Source organism: Ctenopharyngodon idella, chromosome 7 (assembly GCF_019924925.1).
Source record: "Ctenopharyngodon idella isolate HZGC_01 chromosome 7, HZGC01, whole genome shotgun sequence".
Lineage (NCBI taxonomy): Eukaryota > Metazoa > Chordata > Actinopteri > Cypriniformes > Xenocyprididae > Ctenopharyngodon > Ctenopharyngodon idella.
Genome location: NC_067226.1, coordinates 24,058,026 through 24,079,225, shown reverse-complemented (window position 1 = coordinate 24,079,225; position 21,200 = coordinate 24,058,026). Strand labels below are relative to the sequence as shown.

Sequence of the window (21,200 nt, the reverse complement as noted above, 5' to 3'; positions counted from 1 at the left end):
AAATCAGCACAGAACGTGCCTCCAGTGGAATGAAAGGAAGAATCTAATCCGGTTTTATTATGTTGAGAGGGTGACATCTTAAGCCCACTCAAGGACATGGACAATGTGCTTAAGCTTGTCTGTCTCTTTTCCATCTGTGTATGCGCTTACGGATGCATGTGATTTGAGTGAATTTCAATGTGTGTGCTGTGCGTCTATCCCCGTTTCTATTCTAGCCCAAAGAATTGCTAAGAAATTCCCTGAAGTTAACTACATTTGTTACAAATCCTCCTTTTAGTGGTGTACTTTATGAATTAAATGGTTTAAAATAGTCAATAAAATGATAAAGAAAGAAAGTAACAAATGTGATCAATTCCATGCATATCTACAGTATGTTTTGCCTTAACAAGCCACGATTTGACAGGACATTTTGGGCCTATTTATTTTTTTTAACTAAACTGGGCAAATTAGAGACTGCAATCCCATAAAAGCACCGATGAGAGTGAAAATTTCTGTGGGTGATCTAATGACAATGCACAAATTAAAGTGCACAGACGCAGCAGCTCATTTCCATTATGACCAACGCAATCTACCAAGAGCAGCGCAAATCAGCGTAGGGTCACAAACAAGCCAATGATAGTCAGGTGCGGGTGATCTACTAACACAGGAGCAGCAGATGAAAAATAACATGGCTTGGCAAACGATATGTTTGAATAACATCTTCCTCTGGCATTCCAATTGAACAGGAGTAGAGAAAATTATCTCCCTTCTATCACACGTTTTTTGTTCTCCTCCTAGTAGCAAAAATTGCAGCATGTCAAGCACAAAATGGGTTAAGATGTGCTTTTTTGCCATTAAATAATGATGCAAATACCAGTAAACTGACTACTGCAAACCTTAGTAAATCAGTAAAGATATGTATATATTAGCTTCTTCACCAACAAACAATGAATTTCTGTTTATTAGTTTTGTTGTCGGAATTTTTAAATTGTCAAGCTCTTTAAAGTCTGGTGGATTCTGATTGGCTGTGGACTTTACTGTTTTCATATAATTAAAATGATTATTAACAATTATTATTATTAGTTATAGTTATAATTATAGTTATTGTCCTTGGTGTAAACGGCCTTAACAAACCTCAGCAAACTTCCAAGGGGGTCCTCAGAATTACTTTAAATTAATAAATTATTATTAATATTAACTCAATTAAAATGCTACCAAAAAAAAAAACAAAAAAAAAATCAAGAAGTAAACCCTAAATAACTTTTTTACTGAAGAACATACAATTCTTGAAAACTTCGGGAATCAAAAAATGAATTAATTCATTAAATATTCCAATACTCCATGGAGGTTCTGCAAATATTGTGATAGACAATGAGTGGGCCTTCGAGTCACAAAGGAACCACTGATTTAAAGGAAATTTTAATTATTAAAATAATGATTAGATGAAAGGGATATGAATAGATAAAAGGGAGGGAATAGATCCTCATTTAGCTAGATGGGTTTGCCTTCCAGTTTTCCAATAAGATACAATACATATATTTTATTCAAAGTTTCTTGCTTTTAGTGATTATATAAATGTGTAAATATCACACATGTCAGTGTATGTGTGTATTACAGACTGCAATTGTTCTCTGTATAGGCGCTTGCTTATATAAATGTGTAAATATCACATATGTCAGTGTATGTATAGTACAGTATGTATTACAGACTGCGTTTGTTCTCTGTGCAGATGCTACATGACTCTTACCACAGCTCTGCATCTGCACCGGGGCGGTTCTCCGAAAGGCCCTGCTGGAACAGGGAAGACAGAGACAGTTAAAGATCTGGGTAAATCTTTGGGCATGTACGTGATAGTGGTTAACTGCTCAGAGGGCTTGGACTTCAAATCTATGGGCCGCATGTACTCTGGTCTGGCTCAGGTATCTAGTAAACCACATCATACAAGCACTTAAAATAAAGAACAGTTAATGTAGTGTTGTTGAATGTGTGCTTATGTCTCTCTCCAGACAGGTGCGTGGGGCTGTTTTGATGAGTTTAACCGGATAAACATTGAGGTGCTGTCCGTAGTGGCTCAGCAGATCCTGTCAATCCTGTCTGCTCTGTCTGCGGGACTCAACAAATTCAACTTTGAGGGAAGACAGATCAACTTGGTCTGGTCTTGTGGGATCTTCATTACCATGAACCCAGGTGCTCAAACTGTATTTTGTAGTGTTGAGAGGAATAGTTCTCTCTATTCCTGTTATTATTTGCTCACTATTACATTTTTACATCAAGTCAACTTACTTTCTTCTGTGAAAAATAAAACAAATATCTTTTTCTTTATATAGTGAAAGTAAATGAGGACTGAGGCTGTCAAGCACCTTAAAGGGTTAGTTAAGCCCAAAATGAAAATTCTGTCATTAATTACTCACCCTCATGTCGTTCCAAACCCGTAAGATGAAGATATTTTTGATGAAATCTGAGAGTTGTCTGTCCCTCCATTGACTCCATTGATCAGTGAACATAAACAGAGGCTCAACCGAGCATGTATGACGCACGAGAAAAAACCTCTTGCGGAAGCTCAAACGTGCTGTGAAACCAATGAGGTTCTCATTCTCATGTTACACTGCACGTTTGAGCTTCTGGAAGAGGTTTGCTCTTGTGCGTCATTCATGTTCGGTTGAGCCTCTGTTTATGTTCACTGATCAATGTTTATATGTGAGCAAAAGCCTAAAATAAATCTCTTCATCATAAAAAGTGATTGAATCTCTTCAGAAAATTTGGACTAAACTGCTCGATTCATATGAATTAGTTTTATGATCTCTTTATGAACGTTTTGATTCGTCAAAGTTGCAAAGGTAGTCAATGGAGGGACAGAAATCTCTCAGATTTCATCAGAAAGATCTTCATTTGTGTTCCAAAGATGACCAAAAGTCTTACAGGTTTGGAACGACATGGGTGAGTAATTAATAACAGAATTACTTTAGGCATCCCTACTTCTTTCATGAAATCTCACACCAAGGAGAACTGGGGAGAATGTCAAGATTTTCAGTGAATAAACAGTGTATTTTGGTCTGTTCCTTAGACATTCTAATAGTATATGGCTTCAGAACAAATTATACTAAGTAATTTTATAATACTTTTAAAGTGTTTTTATTTTTTATTTTTTTTAAAGAGCTTGACAGCCCGAGTCTGTTCCTTAGACAGTCTAATAGTAAATGGCTTCAGAGCAAATTATACAGAGTAATTTTATAATACTTTTAAAGTGTTTTTCTTTTTTCAATTTTTTATTATTTTTTTAAGAGCTTGACAGCCCCAGTCCTCATTTACTTGCAAAGAGTAAAATAAACCTTTTATATTCCACTGAATAAAGTCTGGTGAAACAATGGGTGAATAAGGGTGAGTAAATAATGACAGAATTTTATTTTGTGTGTGATCTATTCCTTTAAATATCTTCATAGGGTTGGCAGTGTACTGTATGTTTTAGTCTGTGTTTTTATGGTTCTCATCCCCTCCGTTCCTCTCATTTATGTATGTTTCTTCTTTAGGTTATGCTGGCCGCACAGAGTTGCCTGATAATTTGAAGTCTATGTTTCGGCCGATCTCTATGGTAGTGCCAGATTCCACCCTGATAGCTGAGATCACGCTTTTTGCAGAGGGTTTCAATAACTGCAAGGTATACACACACACACACACACACACACACACATACACACACACAACTTTAGTCTGATATATTTAGTCTGAAAGTTCTTTAGTTTCAACACCAATTCAGCCATTTCAAAAATGGAGAGTGATGTTATACTCCTTTCTGGACACTTAAAGGATCTCTTTTTAAAACATTGAGAATCATGTCTCATCCACTGGCAACCTTGAGAGCAAAACAGAGGCAGTTTTTGTCCATTTTAAAACCTTATACTTAAGGGTGAAGTGTGTCATTTTTTCAATGCTAAAATACATTCTCGCATTCTAGTTTAATATAGACAAATACAAAAAAAACACCTCCAAGTGTCTATGATTCACCCATTTTATTATCCACCAAGAAAAAATCAAAAGTCTGATCACTTAAGGCAGTAACAGCACAAGAAAGCAGCACAATTTGAGGCATCATTTATGTCCCTACCACTAACATCACTAATTAATATTGCGTAAATGAGTCATTTCTGTAAGTTCAGTGTATATGAAGAGAAAACAGTTGTTGAAGGAAGTGAGAGAGCTACTTATTATGGGATATTAGATTCTATTGAAGATGGAGGAGATCAACTCAGTTATGCAAACACAGATGAACTGGCTCACACACACACTTATACACTCCAGGGGGCTGATCCTGCCATCGGATTACCTCCAACACGCAGCAGGCATGCCAATTGTGTGTTTACGCACACGTGTGCGTGCAAGACATCCGACCGATGTGTAATGCCAACCCCTTCAAACGCACACTCCACAAACACACACCCCTGTGGTTGACCAAATCCCACAAGTTTCCACTGGCTGCGTCCCCTCTCTTCCCCCTGCCTGCACACTCCAAACGGGAAGCCTCATTTGTTGATGCCGCACACAAGCCCGGCGGGCTGGCAGCGGCACAGGCATGGGGAATTGGACTCAGAATTACAAATAATGGACTTGAGATTAAGAGAGCTGGGAAGGGAACCAGCACCGGCCCTAGCCAAGCACAGAATGTCAATGGCAGATTTGATTGTCCCGGCATACTCGGCCCTCTTCCAGATGCCCATCTGCATAGTCAATACGGCAGAATCATCGCGTGCTGTCGAGAGAGAACTATTACCTTTGCAAATGAAAGGAAATGGACATATCAATGGCGGGCCATGTTAGAGAGAGAGAGCGGGAGAGTATTGCCCCGATGCACCGGAGTGTGCAGGTCTTGGTGTTATGAGCCATAACTGACAGCGAGATGACTGTCCCCTGCGAGCCCATAGTCTGCTCAGCCTTGCGTGACTTTGGCGCGTGTTTCTGTGTGTGTGCTCGCATGAGCTTTTGTGTCGGTATAAGTAAGACTGTTAGCGGGCAGTGTGGAAATGGAGCTGACATGGTTACCCTCACACACACACACTGGCTTCTGCCTTCTGTAACATATTCACGGAATTCATGGACACACATACACTCACCTTTATGCTTCAACCTTTTTTGCATTCTGTCGCTCCCTCAATTACACATAAATAGCACCAATTGTGTTCGGCTGTCATTATTTTTCATTTAAAAACAATTGTGCTTTTAATTGTTGCCTTTCCAATATTATTTCCTAAATTACATCTTACCTTCAGATTGCTTATAGTTTATTCATGTTGTATTTACGTTCGTGAATTATTGCTGACATTCAATTGCATTATGGGCATTTACTTGCTTTATTTTTATATTTGTTGGAGATATTTACGTTTTTCATTAAATGTACAAAAAAAGTAATTCCAACAAGCTGTAAATTAAATGGCTGTAATTGAAGTCCATAAAAATCTATACACAAACTGGTGGTGTAAAAACAGGAAACCCATTACTGATTGGTTTGTAACACACTTTTACTTAAGCTCTCAAAATGCAATACATTTTTGCAAATTCGACAAAACCTTTTTGTATGCAAACCCCTTTTGAATTATTGTGTTTTTCTTGAGGTTGTTCATCCTGCTGACTTTGATTTTGATTTCTTGCCTTCCGTTCCTTCATAGATGAAAAAATAATGCAATAAAGATTATTGAATGTGTTCATTTACACCCCTCTCTCTCCCTCTCATGCTCTTTCTTTACCTGTCCATCTGATATATTACTGTATTACTGTACCTCATCGCCATGGTTTCTGTTAGCTGAGGGAGTTCAAGGTCACATGATCCATTTTCTTAAGAGATTTCTATCATGTTAATGTCAACTATCATTTTCTTACCAAATGTTCCTGGTCTTATTATGGAAAATTCATATGTGAACTTTTCACACTCCAAACAATTCCCAACAGAAAAAATCTCTGCCTAAATTTTTCTTCCCCATTTACTCAGTTTCACTCAAGAATATTAATAGGTTGTGAATGCAGGCTCATGCTAATTGCCTGCACTTTTAATATGTCTCTCATTGTCTCTCTCTCAGGTTCTGGCTAAGAAGGTCTTCACTCTGTATTCACTGGCAGTGCAGCAGTTGTCTAAACAGGACCACTATGACTTTGGCCTGCGAGCTCTCACCTCTCTGCTTCGCTATGCTGGAAAGAAGCGCAGAGCTTGTCCTGACATTGTCGATGAAGAGGTGGGACACACAAATATACAGCATCCAATAAATCCAGAAACATTTCTCTCAGAGGCCTGCTTCACCTGAATACGTGTCAGTGCAAGTTCAGTGAAACAGCCAGCTTTTGTGTGTATGTGCACTGAATTATCAGTGTGTTTGTGTGTGTGAAGATAGCGCTAATGCTGAGAGAGACATGTCACTAAAACGTGCTCCTCTCTGGATGTGATAAAAAATTTATCAAAGGGGACAAAACCTTAAAAGGGAAGCCGAAAAGGACCCATAACCCCCACATGAGTGCACATCTCGCCACTCTCTCTGTCTCTTTCTCTTTACTTTAATATCATCACCCATGGAAAAGGTGGCGGATGTTTATTTAAAGGTTCACATATGTGTAAGGTATGCTTGTTAAAATAAATGTCATTCGGAAGCAGAATGGCTACTGCTTTTGATAACAGAAGAGCAGGAAGGGCAGTTTTCAGATGTATCTTAAACCAGTTTTGCAGTCTCCTGCTCGTAAATTTAGGTTGACATTTGGTCAAGTGAAGCTGGCCTACCTTAGCTTTGAAGATGTGTTCCTGTGCTGAGCTAATTTAACATCATTTTTTTTTTCCTCATACCCTTTGACCTCAGATCCTGCTGATGTCTATGAAGGATATGAACATTGCTAAACTAACCTCCGTCGATCTGCCACTGTTTAATGGGATCATCCAGGATCTTTTCCCTGCTGTGGAGACGCCCACTATCGACTATGGAAAGGTAGCCTGTCCCAGCGTACATCTGGCCTCATAATGGACTCATAAAGCAAACGAAAGTCTGTGTCTATTTGTGTATGAATGTGTGCTCTGACTCACAGCTCTTAAAAGCATATTTTTTTGTGTTTTTGATTACACCCATTCTATTTTTCAGAGAACAGCTCTCATACAGGCTCTCTCTCACTGAAACACCTTTCAAAAGATCCATTAAAGCCTGCAGATATTTCCCTGCCCTGTCTGTACACAATTCATACAGTCCACTTCTTTAGTACAGATAAAGGCCAATGCAAAGGTGTTAGTGGGAGCTTAGTGGATAAATATCCTGACAAGCACCCAAAAGGTTGCTGTTTTAAAGCCAAGACAGTCTGATCTGTGAGCTGGAGAGTTACAGAGATCCCAGTTTAACTTTGTGCCCTTGAAGTGTGTAGTGTGTAATTTCTGCGCCAATAACTCTAACTCAGGACATCCATCTAGAAATGGCTTACTTATATTTGTCTCTGCACTTCCCTGCTGAAAAAATATCTTAAACCAGCCTAAGCTGGTTTATTGATCTTAGCTGGTCTCCCATCCTGGTCAGCCCTGGTCTCTTGGCTGGTTTTAGATCAATGGTTCTCAACCTTTTTGACTCCATGGCCCCTGTTTGTCCAAGACAATATCCAGAGGCCCTCCTATCTAAGCTGATATGCACCTCTTTTAATCAGTTTATGTTGTACATCTTTATTTTAGTGTTTTTTTTTAATAGGATTTTTGTTAAGATTTTGTTAAAAGGATAGTTTACCCAAAATTAAAAAAAATTGTCATAATTTACTTGCTCTCAAGTTGTTCCAAACCTGAATGATTTTCTTTCTTCTGTTGAACACAAAAGAAGATATTTTGAAGAATACAGTTGATGGTAGCCATTGTCTGCCCTAGTATTTTTTTCCCATACTATGGAAGTCAATGGGGCCCATCAACTGTTTAGTTACCAACATTCTTCAAAATATCTTTTTTTGTGTTCAACAGAAGAAAAAAAACTCATACATGTTTACAACAACTTGAGGGTGAGTAAATGATGACAGAATTTTCATTTTTGGGTGAACAATCCCTTTAACTAAATTTAAATAATTTAATGACTTCTTGGGTAGATAGTGGGCCCCAGGCCCCTGTTTGAGAACTGCTGTTTTATAGAGATTTTAGAGGGATTTGGGAATTTTTCAGTTGGTCAGGCTGGGAAACCAGCTGGCCACTTAAGTAAACCAGCTAAACACTAGCTTGGCTAGACTGGGAGTCCAACCAGACCAGACCAGCTGAAGATCAGTTCTGGCAGTTTTAAGCATTTTTTTCTTCTTCTTTTTTTTCCCCCAACAGAGTTTAGGTTGGGAAAGAGAAAGCATTTTAATATCTTTAAAATGTCAAATCGCTTTAAGCAAGACTCTTACCTACGGTCTCTCTGGTCGTCTATTCTAGTACAAACTGTACTGTACAATAGGTATAACCACTTTTTTTTTTTTTTTTTTAGAAGGGTTTTTAGATGGATTTGGGGAATTTTTCAGCCAGTCAGGCTGAGAGATCAGCTGGCCACTCAACTAATCCAACTAAACACCAGCTTGTCTTGGCTGGTAGTCCACTTAGACCAGCTGAAGATCAAATCTGTCTTCGTCTTTTTTTCCAGCAGAGTTTAATCTAGTGTAAGAGAAAGCATTTTAATATCTTTTTTTAAGCAAGATGCTTACCTCTGGTCTCTCTGGTCAACTCAGGGATCTCTATTCTAGTACAAACTGTACTGTACAGTACGTATAAAAAATGATTATTTAAATAGAGAAAAATGCAAAGCTAAAACTTATATAAGATGTATTTGATATATTTGATTCTCAAACTGCTTGAGAACCATCTTCAAGCACTTCAAAACTTGGCCTACTAAAACGCCTTCTGTTGTTTTGACTGTTTTGATTAATGCTTTGTCTAAATACACATTTAACTATGTAAAACATTGCAGAAGATTCTGTAAGTCGCTTAACTTATGGAGTGTTTAAGTCTGTTCTGCTGAATACAGACAAATGCTCTTTCTGGGGAAGAGTTTATGGAGTTTGCAACTCAGGTATGTAGATATAAGGCAGATACCTCAGAATATCTGCACAGCCGCTTCCTGCTCATTCCACAATCAATTGCGACACACACACATAGACAAAAAGTAGTATATTTCTTCTTCTCTGCTTCCACTCATGCACATCACAGTGTTTTTATTGCTGTTTTATATTAACCATCCTGCATCCTCATCTCCACCTTACTCCAGCACAAACGCCTCAGAGTCGTTTCCTTTATTCCTCCTCTCCATCTGTTTAACGAGTTGAGAGAGAACTTAGAGAGGGAGATTAAATTAACCTGAGAGTTTAGCATGGCTGCTTTAGTGCCTCTGGTGCAGTTCTGGTTGGTGCGACTTCACTCAGGGGTGCAGTATCAGCGGGTGTTGTTATTAAGATGGCCGCCCACCTCTTGCCAGTTCATTTGTCTTTAGTGCTTCAGTGAGATTCACCTCCACCGAAGGGATGTTTTTCCATCTTGGAAAGAGTTTATGCAATGTTATGAAGCAGTTAGCACATATTTGGTTATTAGTATTTAGACGTTACTCCGTCTTACACACATTTTCTTTCTCTTTATCACTAGCTGAAAGAGGCTATAGAGGCAGAGCTTCGTCAGAACGGTCTGCAGGTGACCCCCTTCACCGTGACCAAGGTAATTCAACTTTACGAGACCAAAAACTCCAGGCACTCCTCGATGATCGTGGGGAAGACTGGCAGTGGCAAGACGGTCACGTGGAGAACCCTTCGGGACGCCCTCAGCACCCTGCACCGCAATGGAGAACCAGGATTCAACCTCATACGTGTGAGGCCTCTATCTCAACCTTATCTTTTTCTCTGGATCAATAGCTAGCCATCTTTTTTTTTATGTTGTCTAAAGGGCAACAGGTCAACGCAAGGTTCTACAATAACAAAGCGGCCCCGTTAGCTTTATTGAAATGAGTTGTCTCCATACATGACTAGTTTTAAGGGCAAAGATCATGCCTCTAAAACAAATGTCTTCGCAGCAGCTGTTTTACAGCCTAAGAGGCTACGCCAACCTTCCATCCCTCATTACCATGAAAATGAACCGCCGTCAGCGGCCACGCTTATTCAGCACCCGATACATTTACCACCAAGACAACAGAGTTTCCCTTAAACACTCTTCACTGTTTAGAGAACATGTGGCAACAAGGACTTAACACTCATTAAAAGCCCCCTGACAGACTCTCGGCTCACTCGTGGGTGTTTTAAAAATGATGGCGTAGTCAAGACGGCAGCTAGCGCTAATTGCCGCCGCTTATGATCTCTTTCTTTTTACAGTTGGTTTGGCTGTGGCTAAAGGAGCGCCACTCCATGCTGTTCTTTTAACGCAGTCGTCGGCTGAGACTGCTCATGTCTAAAACTGTGTGTTTAGCATTCATGTTTGTTCTAATCTTTTTTTGTTTTTGCTTCTGTTGTTTTTCCCCATCTTCTTATCCTTTGTAACTCCTTTCACGTGTTTCATCCTGATGTGGATAAAAATAGAAGAATGGGGTTGGGGTGGGAGAAATATGTGTTTCTCAGGTTTTCCTTCTTTAATGATGTTCCTGGAGTGTGTGTGTGTGAGAGAGAGAGTGAGAGAGAGAGATGCAGGTGAGGTCTGAAAGATTGTTTTTATGCTTTGTTGATGTTGTCAAAATCTCTTGTATTTTCTGTATAGACACCATCCAAATTTGCCCACTTTTGTACTGCACCCTATAACATGTTATGAATAGTATACTACTCTTGCTGAGTTTAGTTCCAACCTTGCTCCAACACACCTGGCTGCGATTGTCGAGTAAACCTAAAGAACCTGATTAGTTTATTCAGGTGGGTTTAATTTGCCAACTAAACTCTGCTGGGACGAGAAATGAGAAACCACGTACTTGCTAAGTTAAACATTTAACATAATGAGGTCAGGTGACAACATGTAGCATGCTGCTAGTTTTGGAATATTTGGTTATGTTGAGAATAGCACATTACCATTTACCATTTAGATTAAACACAGAAAAAAATATATAAATACTAAAAAACACACAAAACGAATACATTTTAGTATTTTGTCTTCTCACAGTTGAAAACAGTTGTGCTGCCTAATATTTTTGTGGAAACATTTATATATTCTTAAAGTGCCCCTATTATGGATTTTTGAAAATTACCTTTCATGCAGTGTGTAATGTAGCTGTGTGTGTTTGTTAACAGTCTGCAAAGTTGTATGCATCATAAATAAAGTTATTGTCTCTCAAAAGAAAGAGTCGACTCTGAACCGCTTAAACAAGTCGATTGTATCGAATCCCATTTTCGTCACAAGTTAATACATTTGCATAATGCCCTTCTACGTTCTGCGTGGACATCCCGCGAAAACTTGAACCCCTCTCAAACGCTGTAGCTCATTAGTGTGGATAACATGTCGACAAAATGCTGTGCTCTGCGCTGTGAAAGGAAATTCGGTTTATTTTCACTTCCAAAGGATGAAGCTGTGAAGAATCAGTGGTTAAAGATGGGTACCTGCTTTATTTGCACCAACTTGCTCCTCAGAATCACAACTTCTAAGTGTGATTAATTATTGATATATTTTATACCGAGTGTTCAAAATAAATAGTTTTGTGTTTTAGCTATATTGTGTATGTCTCCGGCTAACTCTCGTTATTACTGTCTTAACTGAAGTACTTCTGCTAATTAGTTGTGGTTCCACTATTACCTAAAATTGTGTCAATAATGCAGATTGTCTTTCATTCTTACTACTTTGAGTAATGATAAAGGATGGAGCAAGATTTGTTTTACAAACTTTAATGTTACATCAGTCATTCACGTTAGTCCTCGGCTAATGTATGCACTTTTATTGATACTGTTAATAATGCAGCTCCCACATGTGCACCACAATAAATTAGAAATATACGCATCTGTTTGTTGATGGACATACACTTGTTAATGCTGATGGTGAGGAATTACAGTTGCAACATCTCATGATGAACGTCAAACTGAGTAGCGTATCACTGAGAAACGTCCTGCTCAAGTATTCCTTGCGATGCAGGTTTGGGTTGAATAACTAGTTCTTCCAATATTTCATCATCGGAGTCAGCAGACTCGCGGAAAGCAGGGATTTAGAGAGACTGATTCAGCCGACGAGTCGTTTGAGAATCATTGAAAAATGTGATGTGCAATGTATATTATGAGAAAATGAAAGTGTTTTTTTGATGCATGTTGTAGGAGACCTTCTAAACAGAATTAGGATCCTTTCAAATAGCATAATAGGGGCACTTTAATTACTCCATCCAGTCATTTTTAGTAAGAATGCTGTGTAGTATGCAGTAAAAACTATAGCATTGATTTCATTTCATATTATTCTATAAACTTGTGCTATTTTTAAAAACAGTAGTCAGAATACACTGTATACAGCACATTATTCAGTAAGTAGTAAGGTAGTGTTCCATTCTGAACATAGCCTAATTCTCTCCCGCTCTCTCCCTCCAGTGCTTTCGCCCCTGTCACTGTCTAATTCTCTGTGGGTTTATGTACCTGTGGTGACTGTGTGTCTGTGTGGGTTTGGTGTCCTGGTGTTAGCATGTGTGTGTGTGTGTGTGTGTGTGTGTGTGTGTGTGTGTGTGTGTGTGTGTGTGTGTGTGTGTCTAAATCTCTGTTGGTTTACATCTCTAGGTACTTGCCTAGTGTGTTTAATTTTTTACAGTTTGGGGGTCCATCTTGTTCTCCATTCTCTCTGTGACTCAAGCTGCCATTTCTATTTGCATCCTCCCTTTCTCTCTCCCTCCTTCCTTCTGTCTCTCCATCTCTCGATGCCTGTCTCCTCTTTCATATCTGACTCAACACCTCCCTCTTTGCATATCTATTTCTGGTGCCTATCTCTATCTCTCCATGCAAACATCACCTCACCCTGTTTCCTCATTACCACCACTCCATATAACACACACACACACACCCTTGAGTCTCCTGTGTGTCAGTCTCTCACCACTGCATGATTTCACCTCTGTTTGATTCCTATCCTGTAGTTGAAAAATTCCCTCCTACTTTGAACTCTGATCTTTTACCTTTGCCCCTTTAGGAGTGTCCCCTAAACCCCAAGGCAGTGAGCCTGGGAGAGCTGTATGGAGAATACAACCTCTCCACCAATGAGTGGACGGATGGCGTCCTCTCCTCGCTCATGAGGGCGGCCTGTGCAGGTACATTTTGTCTCGTCTTGTCTTTTTTTGTTTTGTTTACCTTTTTAAAGCATTTACAAGCATTTCAGTGCCTGGTATACACTGTGTAAATGTCAACTTAACTTGATTTTCAAAGATATAGAACAAACAAAATGTGTACAATTTGGATTCAGCCATTTTTTGGGATCGCACTTTATATGTGCATATAAAGACAGCAGTCTGTGGAAGATTTCTGCAGCAGTGCTCTTTAATCGTTGCTCTCGCACTTCTCTCTTCTTCACATCAATACAACGTCAAATACATTTCCCCCTAGAACTGTCAAAACTTGCTAAAGAAAAACAAGCTCAGGTGTCTCATTAAAGGGAGAGGTAGCTACTTGGTGAGTCTGTTTTGCACCCATAGTATTGATTTAGTTTAAGCGTGAAAGAGTATCATTTTAATGATGGACACTTTAGTGATATTACTCATAATGCCGATTGATTTCCACTATAATTAAAGATACACATTTTTGTGTTGGGGCTGTGGAGACTCAAAAAATGAAAGAAATGTGGTTTCTAATTCTAGTTAACAGTAGTTTAATGCTGGTTAACAAAGAATACAGCAATAATTGCTAATAACAATACATTAAAAAAAGATCTCTAATTTAGATTTGTCATCGTTTTTATATGAAATGCCCACTTTCAATTAATTCTTGATGGATAAAATGATTTTTTTTTTCACATTAAATGTCTTGTAATGTATTTCTGAGTGGCACATTTCGAAAGTAAGAGTAAGAGGTGTTCTGAATGGCGTTTCATGTTGACTTTAAAGCTTGGGCTCATCAAAAAGTTTAGAATGTTGCTGATAGCAGCCGCAGATAGCAGGTGCTCTGCGACGTCAGCTGAAGCACTGACAGAGGAAAGATAATGAGTCAATGAATCCTGATGCGACAAGAAAGAACAAACAGAAGAGAGAAAGAAAGAAGCAAAGAACAAGTGAAAATGGTTGTAGAAAAGTTTGCTGATTGGTTTTCTTTTCGCCATCCCGTCCAGCCTGGTCTCTGCACACAAACTCTCTCTGTTTCTGTGCCAGTCTCTTGAGTATATAACAGGAAATCACATAGCTTGTTTTTCCCAGCCTTTCTCTTTGATCGCTATACAGCCTGCTAAAGCAGCAGGGATTGGCTGGGTGTTTTTCGTCAGTTTTTGTACTTTTGTTCTGTGTACAATCCAATTTGAATTTTGTCTTTCTGTCCGAGTAGATTTGTCACCATGAAATCAAAATTGACAATTCTTATTTTATTATGGAATATTACAATATTATAAACAAAGACTTTATATATAGAAAGATGGTGCACTCATTTTATTATAATTGGGAGAAAGTGCAATGTGCAATATGGCGGAATAAGTCCCGCCTTCTAAATAAGATTGTGTCACTGCAGCTGCCGTTAGAAGCTCCGGTTCCTATAGAAACAGTCAGACGCGCACGCTAATGATTCGAGTGTTTAGAAACAAAATTTCATTGGTGATTCCAAATATGAAATTTAATCGAAAGCTTGGCAAACAGCTTTGGAGAATTTGATGTTTGCCCATTCAAAGAGATATGAGCTGCACTTGCATGCCTGAGTAGCATTTCGAAGATGACTGCCGAATGAAATGACTTGTCTTAAAGGGACTTTGTTATAAATGATTCATCTATGCACATCATTATTTTTTTTAATCTATGTTCCCTCATAATCTTTAATCAAAATAATGATCCAATCAATTCATGAGGGACAAAATCAAGTCCCGCCCTACATTTTTTTCTTGTTCGAGAAGCTGTTTCACTCAGATATACGTCACAATAGTGAAAAAAAGACTATTGAAATTTCCATTTCATGCCGACTTTAAAAGTTGTTCGCTATGGATGCATTTGTGTTATTCTTAATTATTGGTCTATGAACACATGCAGGGTTATGTCTTTGACTATTGTGTTTCTCAAAAATTATTCTTTTTATTATTATAATGAATTATTCTAAATTTATGTATTTTTCTTTATTTCAGTGATCTCTGTGTTTTGTGAATTGTAGCTGCTGTCACACTGATCTGGCCTTTCACTCTTTCTGATATTCTCTGTCTCTTGTTTTGTTTTGTCATTATTCTGAACTTGACCAACATAAAGCTCAAGTCTCTTTCTCTCTCTCTGAGTTTTTCACTTGCAGTTTAGTTTGATTTATTAGCATGACAAATAACTGCATTTGTATTGACAAAGCATTTGCAGCTTATTGTTGTAGAGAAATTACAATAGTGGAAAACAAAGAATGGCTAACGAAGAATCTGCTCAGAATGGCTGCTAGAAATTTCTGTTTCCCTCATTAGAAAGAAAGAAAGTGACATGACGTGTAGCCAAGTATGATTTCCCATGCATTTCACCCATCCAAGTGCACACACATAGCATTGAGTGTTGAACACACACACTCGGGAGTAGGTGTCTTGCTCAAGGGCACCTCAGTTGCGGGTAATGAGAGTGGAAGAGAACGCTCTTCATTCACTCCACTCATCTGTACTGAGACTCGAACCCACAACCTTCAGGTTACAAATTCAACTCTCTAACCATTAGGCCACGACTGCCCCATTAGTCTCTATATGTGTAATATTACAGAGCAGGTCTGCACGAGTTTAACTCTTAGCGCTGATACCGATAATGATTTTTTTATTTCCCTTTAAACACGTTTTTAAGAAGCCTACCCCTCAGTGAACCACTTGAAAATACATGAAAAGGCCTCTGCCTGCTGCTTAAGATCGAAGTGTTCTCTGTAAAATAGATTGTTGAAACTTCAATATGTTCTTCTCAGAGTTTTATTAGGCTATGTTGAAAATCATTTTACAGAATTGAAATGAAATAACTGTTAGTGAAATAGTGATAACTGAAAGTGTTACATACAGTGGGTTAACACACTGGAGAGAGAGAGAGAGAGAGAGAGAGAGAGAGAGAGAGTGTGTGTGTGTGTGTGTGTGTGTGTGTGCTTGTTTTCATGATTTATGAGGACACATATTTGTATATAACGACATGGGTATTACACTGGTATTAAGACGAAAACATGTTTTATGAGGACATTTCATGAGTTCTCATATTTAAAATAGCTTTAAAAACATACTAAACAATGTTTTATTAAAAATGTAAAAATGCAGAATGGTTAGGAGTAGGGGTAATGTAGGGGGATACAATGTACAGTTTGTACAGTATAAAAACCAATACGCCTATGGAATGTCCTTACTAAGATAGCAAAACAAACCTGTGTGTGTGTGTGTGTGTGTGTGTGTGTGTGTGTCTGTGTGTGTCTGTGTGTGTCTGTGTGTGTGTGTGTGTGCTCTGTTTCTTTAATACGGTCTGACAGAGCCAAAACTGTGCCTTTCCCCGGATGCTTTTCTTTCTCTCCGGACTTCTGCAGTCCCGTACTCCCTCTTTTTCTCTTTTATTGTTTCAATGGGCTTCATTGGCATGACAAGTAATAGTGTATTTGCCAAAGAGAATGAGTCAGTGAGGATTAAAAAGAGAAAATTGCTAAATAAAAAGGAGAAAAATATTAATTAATCACTAAGGTGCAACAGACCATGCTATATTGCGAATATAATACAGCACAGCCTTGAGCGCCTTGTTGCTTTAATTAAAAACATTTAGAAAATAAAGAGTTTTTACTGAGTTTTTTTATTTTTTATTAAAACATTGTTTCAAGCAAGTTCATTCAGGAATGATATGAGGGTGAATAAATGATGACACAATTTTTAATTTTTTGTTGTGTCCCTTTAAGAGAAGATATAAAAAAAAATGCAAGTTTTTGAAATGAAAATTGTTTGTTTTGTGGTAAGTTGTTACATTTGTAAATAATTTTTCAGTTTTCATTGAACCTTGCATTGAGTCATAGTGAAATACAACTCTAACTCAATTTTGTTTGGTTTGCTATAATAAGAACAACCATTTATCTAGTTATTTTTTTTTATTTTTCCATGTTTTCCTCCTACTTGTTTCTGTTGCTGGGTTGTTTACCAAGTATGGACTTAGTCAAGATGATTCCCATTTTTCACAGTGGACAGGTGTACATTTCTGGACCAGATAACATTGCATTTTACTTTTCTCAATATGTTCAACTTAATCACGTTTCATTTGCAGTTTAGTGTGGTTTAGTGTAATTAGTGAATTATTCCATTCTTGAACCTCAGTCTGTAGTGAGGGGCTTGTTTTGTTTTCTCTGCTCAACTCTTGAATTTACAGGATTTTATAATGGTATATGTTTGGACACCACTAAGTTGTACAGTAAATGGTTCCAGAATTTAATTGCCTGTTTTGTGTCCTCATAGTTAATGGATATTGGCCTAATTATACCCTGCATGCATTATTTCTGGAGTTCCATGCACTTTTTTTTACAGAATTCAACAGGCAAGGTCTCAGTTGGGTGTTTTTCCCATTTGGCGAGTTCTTGGTTTGTTAGTGGACCACACACCTCGCTGCCATAAAAAGCAATGGCCTCAATTACTGATTCTAATATTTTCAGCCTAATTTTAATTGAAATCTCTACAGGACATTGCCTTTTTATGACACGGTGGGTCCTGTGAGCCATTCCTCTCAATTCTTGCACTGCAGGGTTGATGTTGCCTGTGGACCTGAGTTTCAGGCCTAATTGTACTTTGATGAATGTGTGATATAATTGGATATGAATATGTTTTTCATGCACGTACTTCTGGAACTTGAAGGTCAATATTCTAGTTTTTAATTTTAGGTTTACTGCCAGGGTAAATGGTCCAAGCCTGTCAATACTGTTCTAGTAGGTCCAACTTTTGCTGTAATCCAGAATCAGAACCAGGTCATGTGTGTAAATGATAATACTGAGCGAGATCATAAACTACAGATATGGTTTGAACTGGTTGGAAAATACTGAGCTTATTCAATAACTGTCTTTGCTACTGGGAGAGTGGGAGAGATTTTTTATAGCTATATTTTTATTACTATAATTTCATTTAGCTCATGCTTTGTGTTTACAGTAATTTAATGTGATTATATTTAAAAAGATCATGTACATTTAGCTGGACATTATTGGAAAAGAAACCAATGTTGTTGGCTCTTTTATTACTGCAAAGGAGTCTATTTTCTAATAATGACCTGCTGACTGTTCATTAACATTCTTATTAAATGGCTACTTACCAAATAAATAAATAAATAAATAAATGGGCATGAAATATAGGTTTGAGTTTAATCATTGATTCTGAAAGAGGTCACACAGTGATTTGAGAGACGCAACTATGTTGGAAATCATTTGGGGTGATAGTCAGTGCAGTTTAGCAACCATTATACAAAAAATATTTGACTGCTGAGTGCTGCGATCGATCAGTCAGGATCAAATATTTCAGAGAGTTGTGTAATGATGTCAAATAGCAGATAGAATGGAAGGTTTTTGTACATTTTCAGGCAAAAATCTAGCATTTTTTGTGTGATATTTATTTCAATAAATTTAAGAAGTATAATCAAATGTGCTGTAATCTTGTTATTAAAAAGTCCATTTTACTTCTACCCAAGAGACTGTGTGCTTTTCATGGAATTCTAAGAGTCTGGTATTGATTACTACAAAACAGCCTTCCCTGGTTACTTCCCACACAAATGCTTTAGTCATTATTACGGTTAAATTCATTCCCCCTTCAAGAGCCATATTGAATAGCTTTTGGAGAGCAGACTGGAATTAGTATATTTAGCTGTAGTGCATTTGCTTTTTAATGTGATCATTTTGTCTTGAAGCTCTTGTGCAGTAATGCAGAGATCTAATGGATTCAGATCTGAATAAGTGATTCGAACACCTTAGGCTGTTTGTTTATTTAATTTTGCTTTGAACTTTCTTTTTCTCCTGCTTCCCCTGCAATTTAATTTTCCTTTAGTTTGTGCCTCACTTCTTCCCCATACTTTTAACCTAATTTGTAGAGCCGTTTTGTCTGTAGCCCTCATACTTTATATGCTAAATCTCACAGACAGAAGTTTCCTATCAGTTCCTGAACTCTGTGGCCATTCTGACCAACATGAATAGAGCAGCGCTATTCTCCTGCCAATAGTCGATCCAACCAATAGGGGTTCCTTCAGTCTCCTTGTAGTCAATAATTTTATCCCTTAACACTCATCTTTGATCACCAAAATGACATTTAAATGTTTTTTCCTGTGTGAAATAGCTTGAATGTAACTCTAACACCCTTGCTTCATTTACTATACGTGGATCCATGAATATGCAAATTAGCCCCACCTCCACTTACACCAGCTCAGAGATTTCCACTCGGTCAACTTTACTGTTAAATACTGCACGATGGCAACTGGAAATACTGGTTTAATTAAGCCATATATGTTTGAACCAGAAACTGGTTCAGAAGCAGAGAAAGAGTGAATTATACCAAAGACCCTATAGCCTTTGATTATACAGGCTCGTCTACAAGTCGATGTATCAGAATGGTAATGTGTTTTATGTATTGCTCTTTACAACGTTGGACACATAATGGTAATTAATATTATTAGCCTTTTGCTTCACTATGTTATCAAACAGCTAATAATGTGTTGCTAATGTTACACAAACCATGTTCCTGTTCGTCATCTCAGAGTCAGACAGCTGCCTTCTAAATATAAGTATCCTTGGAAACGCTTTGAACAACTTAGAACGTCAGTGGAGAAAGGCACTCATCATAACATTGTAATATACATCATATACATAATTTGCCTGCTATATTGCTAAAAGTACACAATATTTCGCATCAACAGAAAAATATACCAGGATAACCTGGCTACTCTTGAGACAACCCTGCTTCAGAGCAGAGTTAATGATATGTTAAAGCCCATCCGCACGTTGACGTGATTGGTTACAAGGTAGTTTGTGAAGAAAGGAACACTGGCGATTTCAAAACACATCTTTGGTTCACTGCAGTTTCAAGGAGAAAATACTCAGCAATGGTGTTGACTGATGAATTTGCACATGGTTTGTCTCAAAGCATATTAAAACACAGCACAGACTAATAAACAACATTAAAAACTTGATTTTCACCACAGAGGGTCTTTAAAGGGATAGTTCACCCAAAAATGAAAATTCTGTCAAAATTTGCTCACCCTTATGTTGTTCCAAATCATTTCTTCCTAGAAACCAAAAGGAGATATTTTGAAGAATATTGGTAACCAAACAGGTATCTATACACTATATTGCCAAAAGTATTGGGACACCCCTCCAAAACATTGAATTCAGGTGTTCCAATCACTTCCATGGCCACAGGTGTATAAAATCAAGCACCTAGGAATGCAGACTGCTTCTACAAACATTTGTGAAAGAATGGGTGGTCCTCAGGAGCTCAGTGAATTCAAGCGTGGTACCGTGATAGGTTGCCACCTGTGCAATAAGTCCATTCGTGAAATTTCCTCACTACTAAATATTCCACGGTCAACTGTTAGTGGTATCATAACAAAGTGGAAGCAATTGGGAACAACAGCAACTCAGCCATGAAGTGGTAGGCCACGTACAATCACAGAGCGGGGTCAGCGCATGCTGAGGTGCACAGTGTGCAGAAGTTGCCAACTTTCTGCAGAGTCAATAGCTACAGACCTCCAAACTTCTTGTGGCCTTCAGATTAGCTCAAGAACAGTGCGTAGAGAGCTTCATGGAATGGGTTTCCATAGCCGAGCAGCTGCATCCAAGCCTTACATCACCAAGTGCAATGCAAAGCGTCGGATGCAGTGGTGTAAAGCACGCCGCCACTGGACTCTAGAGTAGTGGAGACGTGTTCTCTGGAGTGACAAATCACGCTTCTCTGTCTGGCAATCCCATGGACGAGTTTGGGTTTGGCGGTTGCCCGGAGAACGGTGCTTGCCTGACTGCATTGTGCCAAGTGTAAAGTTTGGTGGAGGGGGGATTATGGTGTGGGGTTGTTTTTCAGGGGTTGGGCTTGGCCCCTTAGTTCCAGTGAAAGGAACTCTTAATTCTTCAGCATACCAAGACATTTTGGACAATTTCATGCTCCCAACTTTGTGGGAACAGTTTGGGGATGGCCCCTTACTGTTCCAACATGACTGCACACCAGTGCACAA

The 21,200-nt window shown here is 38.4% G+C and overlaps 1 protein-coding gene across 1 annotated transcript in view; it reads left to right on the top strand.

Moving 5' to 3' along the window:
* The window catches only part of dnah2 (dynein, axonemal, heavy chain 2), a 170,353-nt gene that overhangs the window by 98,110 nt on the left and 51,043 nt on the right, over nucleotides 1-21,200 (top strand). Inside the window, exons 37-43 of the mRNA XM_051898662.1 lie at nucleotides 1,709-1,898; nucleotides 1,986-2,166; nucleotides 3,507-3,634; nucleotides 6,045-6,197; nucleotides 6,810-6,935; nucleotides 9,575-9,793; nucleotides 13,049-13,166. Coding sequence (XP_051754622.1) covers nucleotides 1,709-1,898; nucleotides 1,986-2,166; nucleotides 3,507-3,634; nucleotides 6,045-6,197; nucleotides 6,810-6,935; nucleotides 9,575-9,793; nucleotides 13,049-13,166 — 1,115 coding nt within the window. The remainder of the gene's footprint in view (nucleotides 1-1,708; nucleotides 1,899-1,985; nucleotides 2,167-3,506; nucleotides 3,635-6,044; nucleotides 6,198-6,809; nucleotides 6,936-9,574; nucleotides 9,794-13,048; nucleotides 13,167-21,200) is intronic.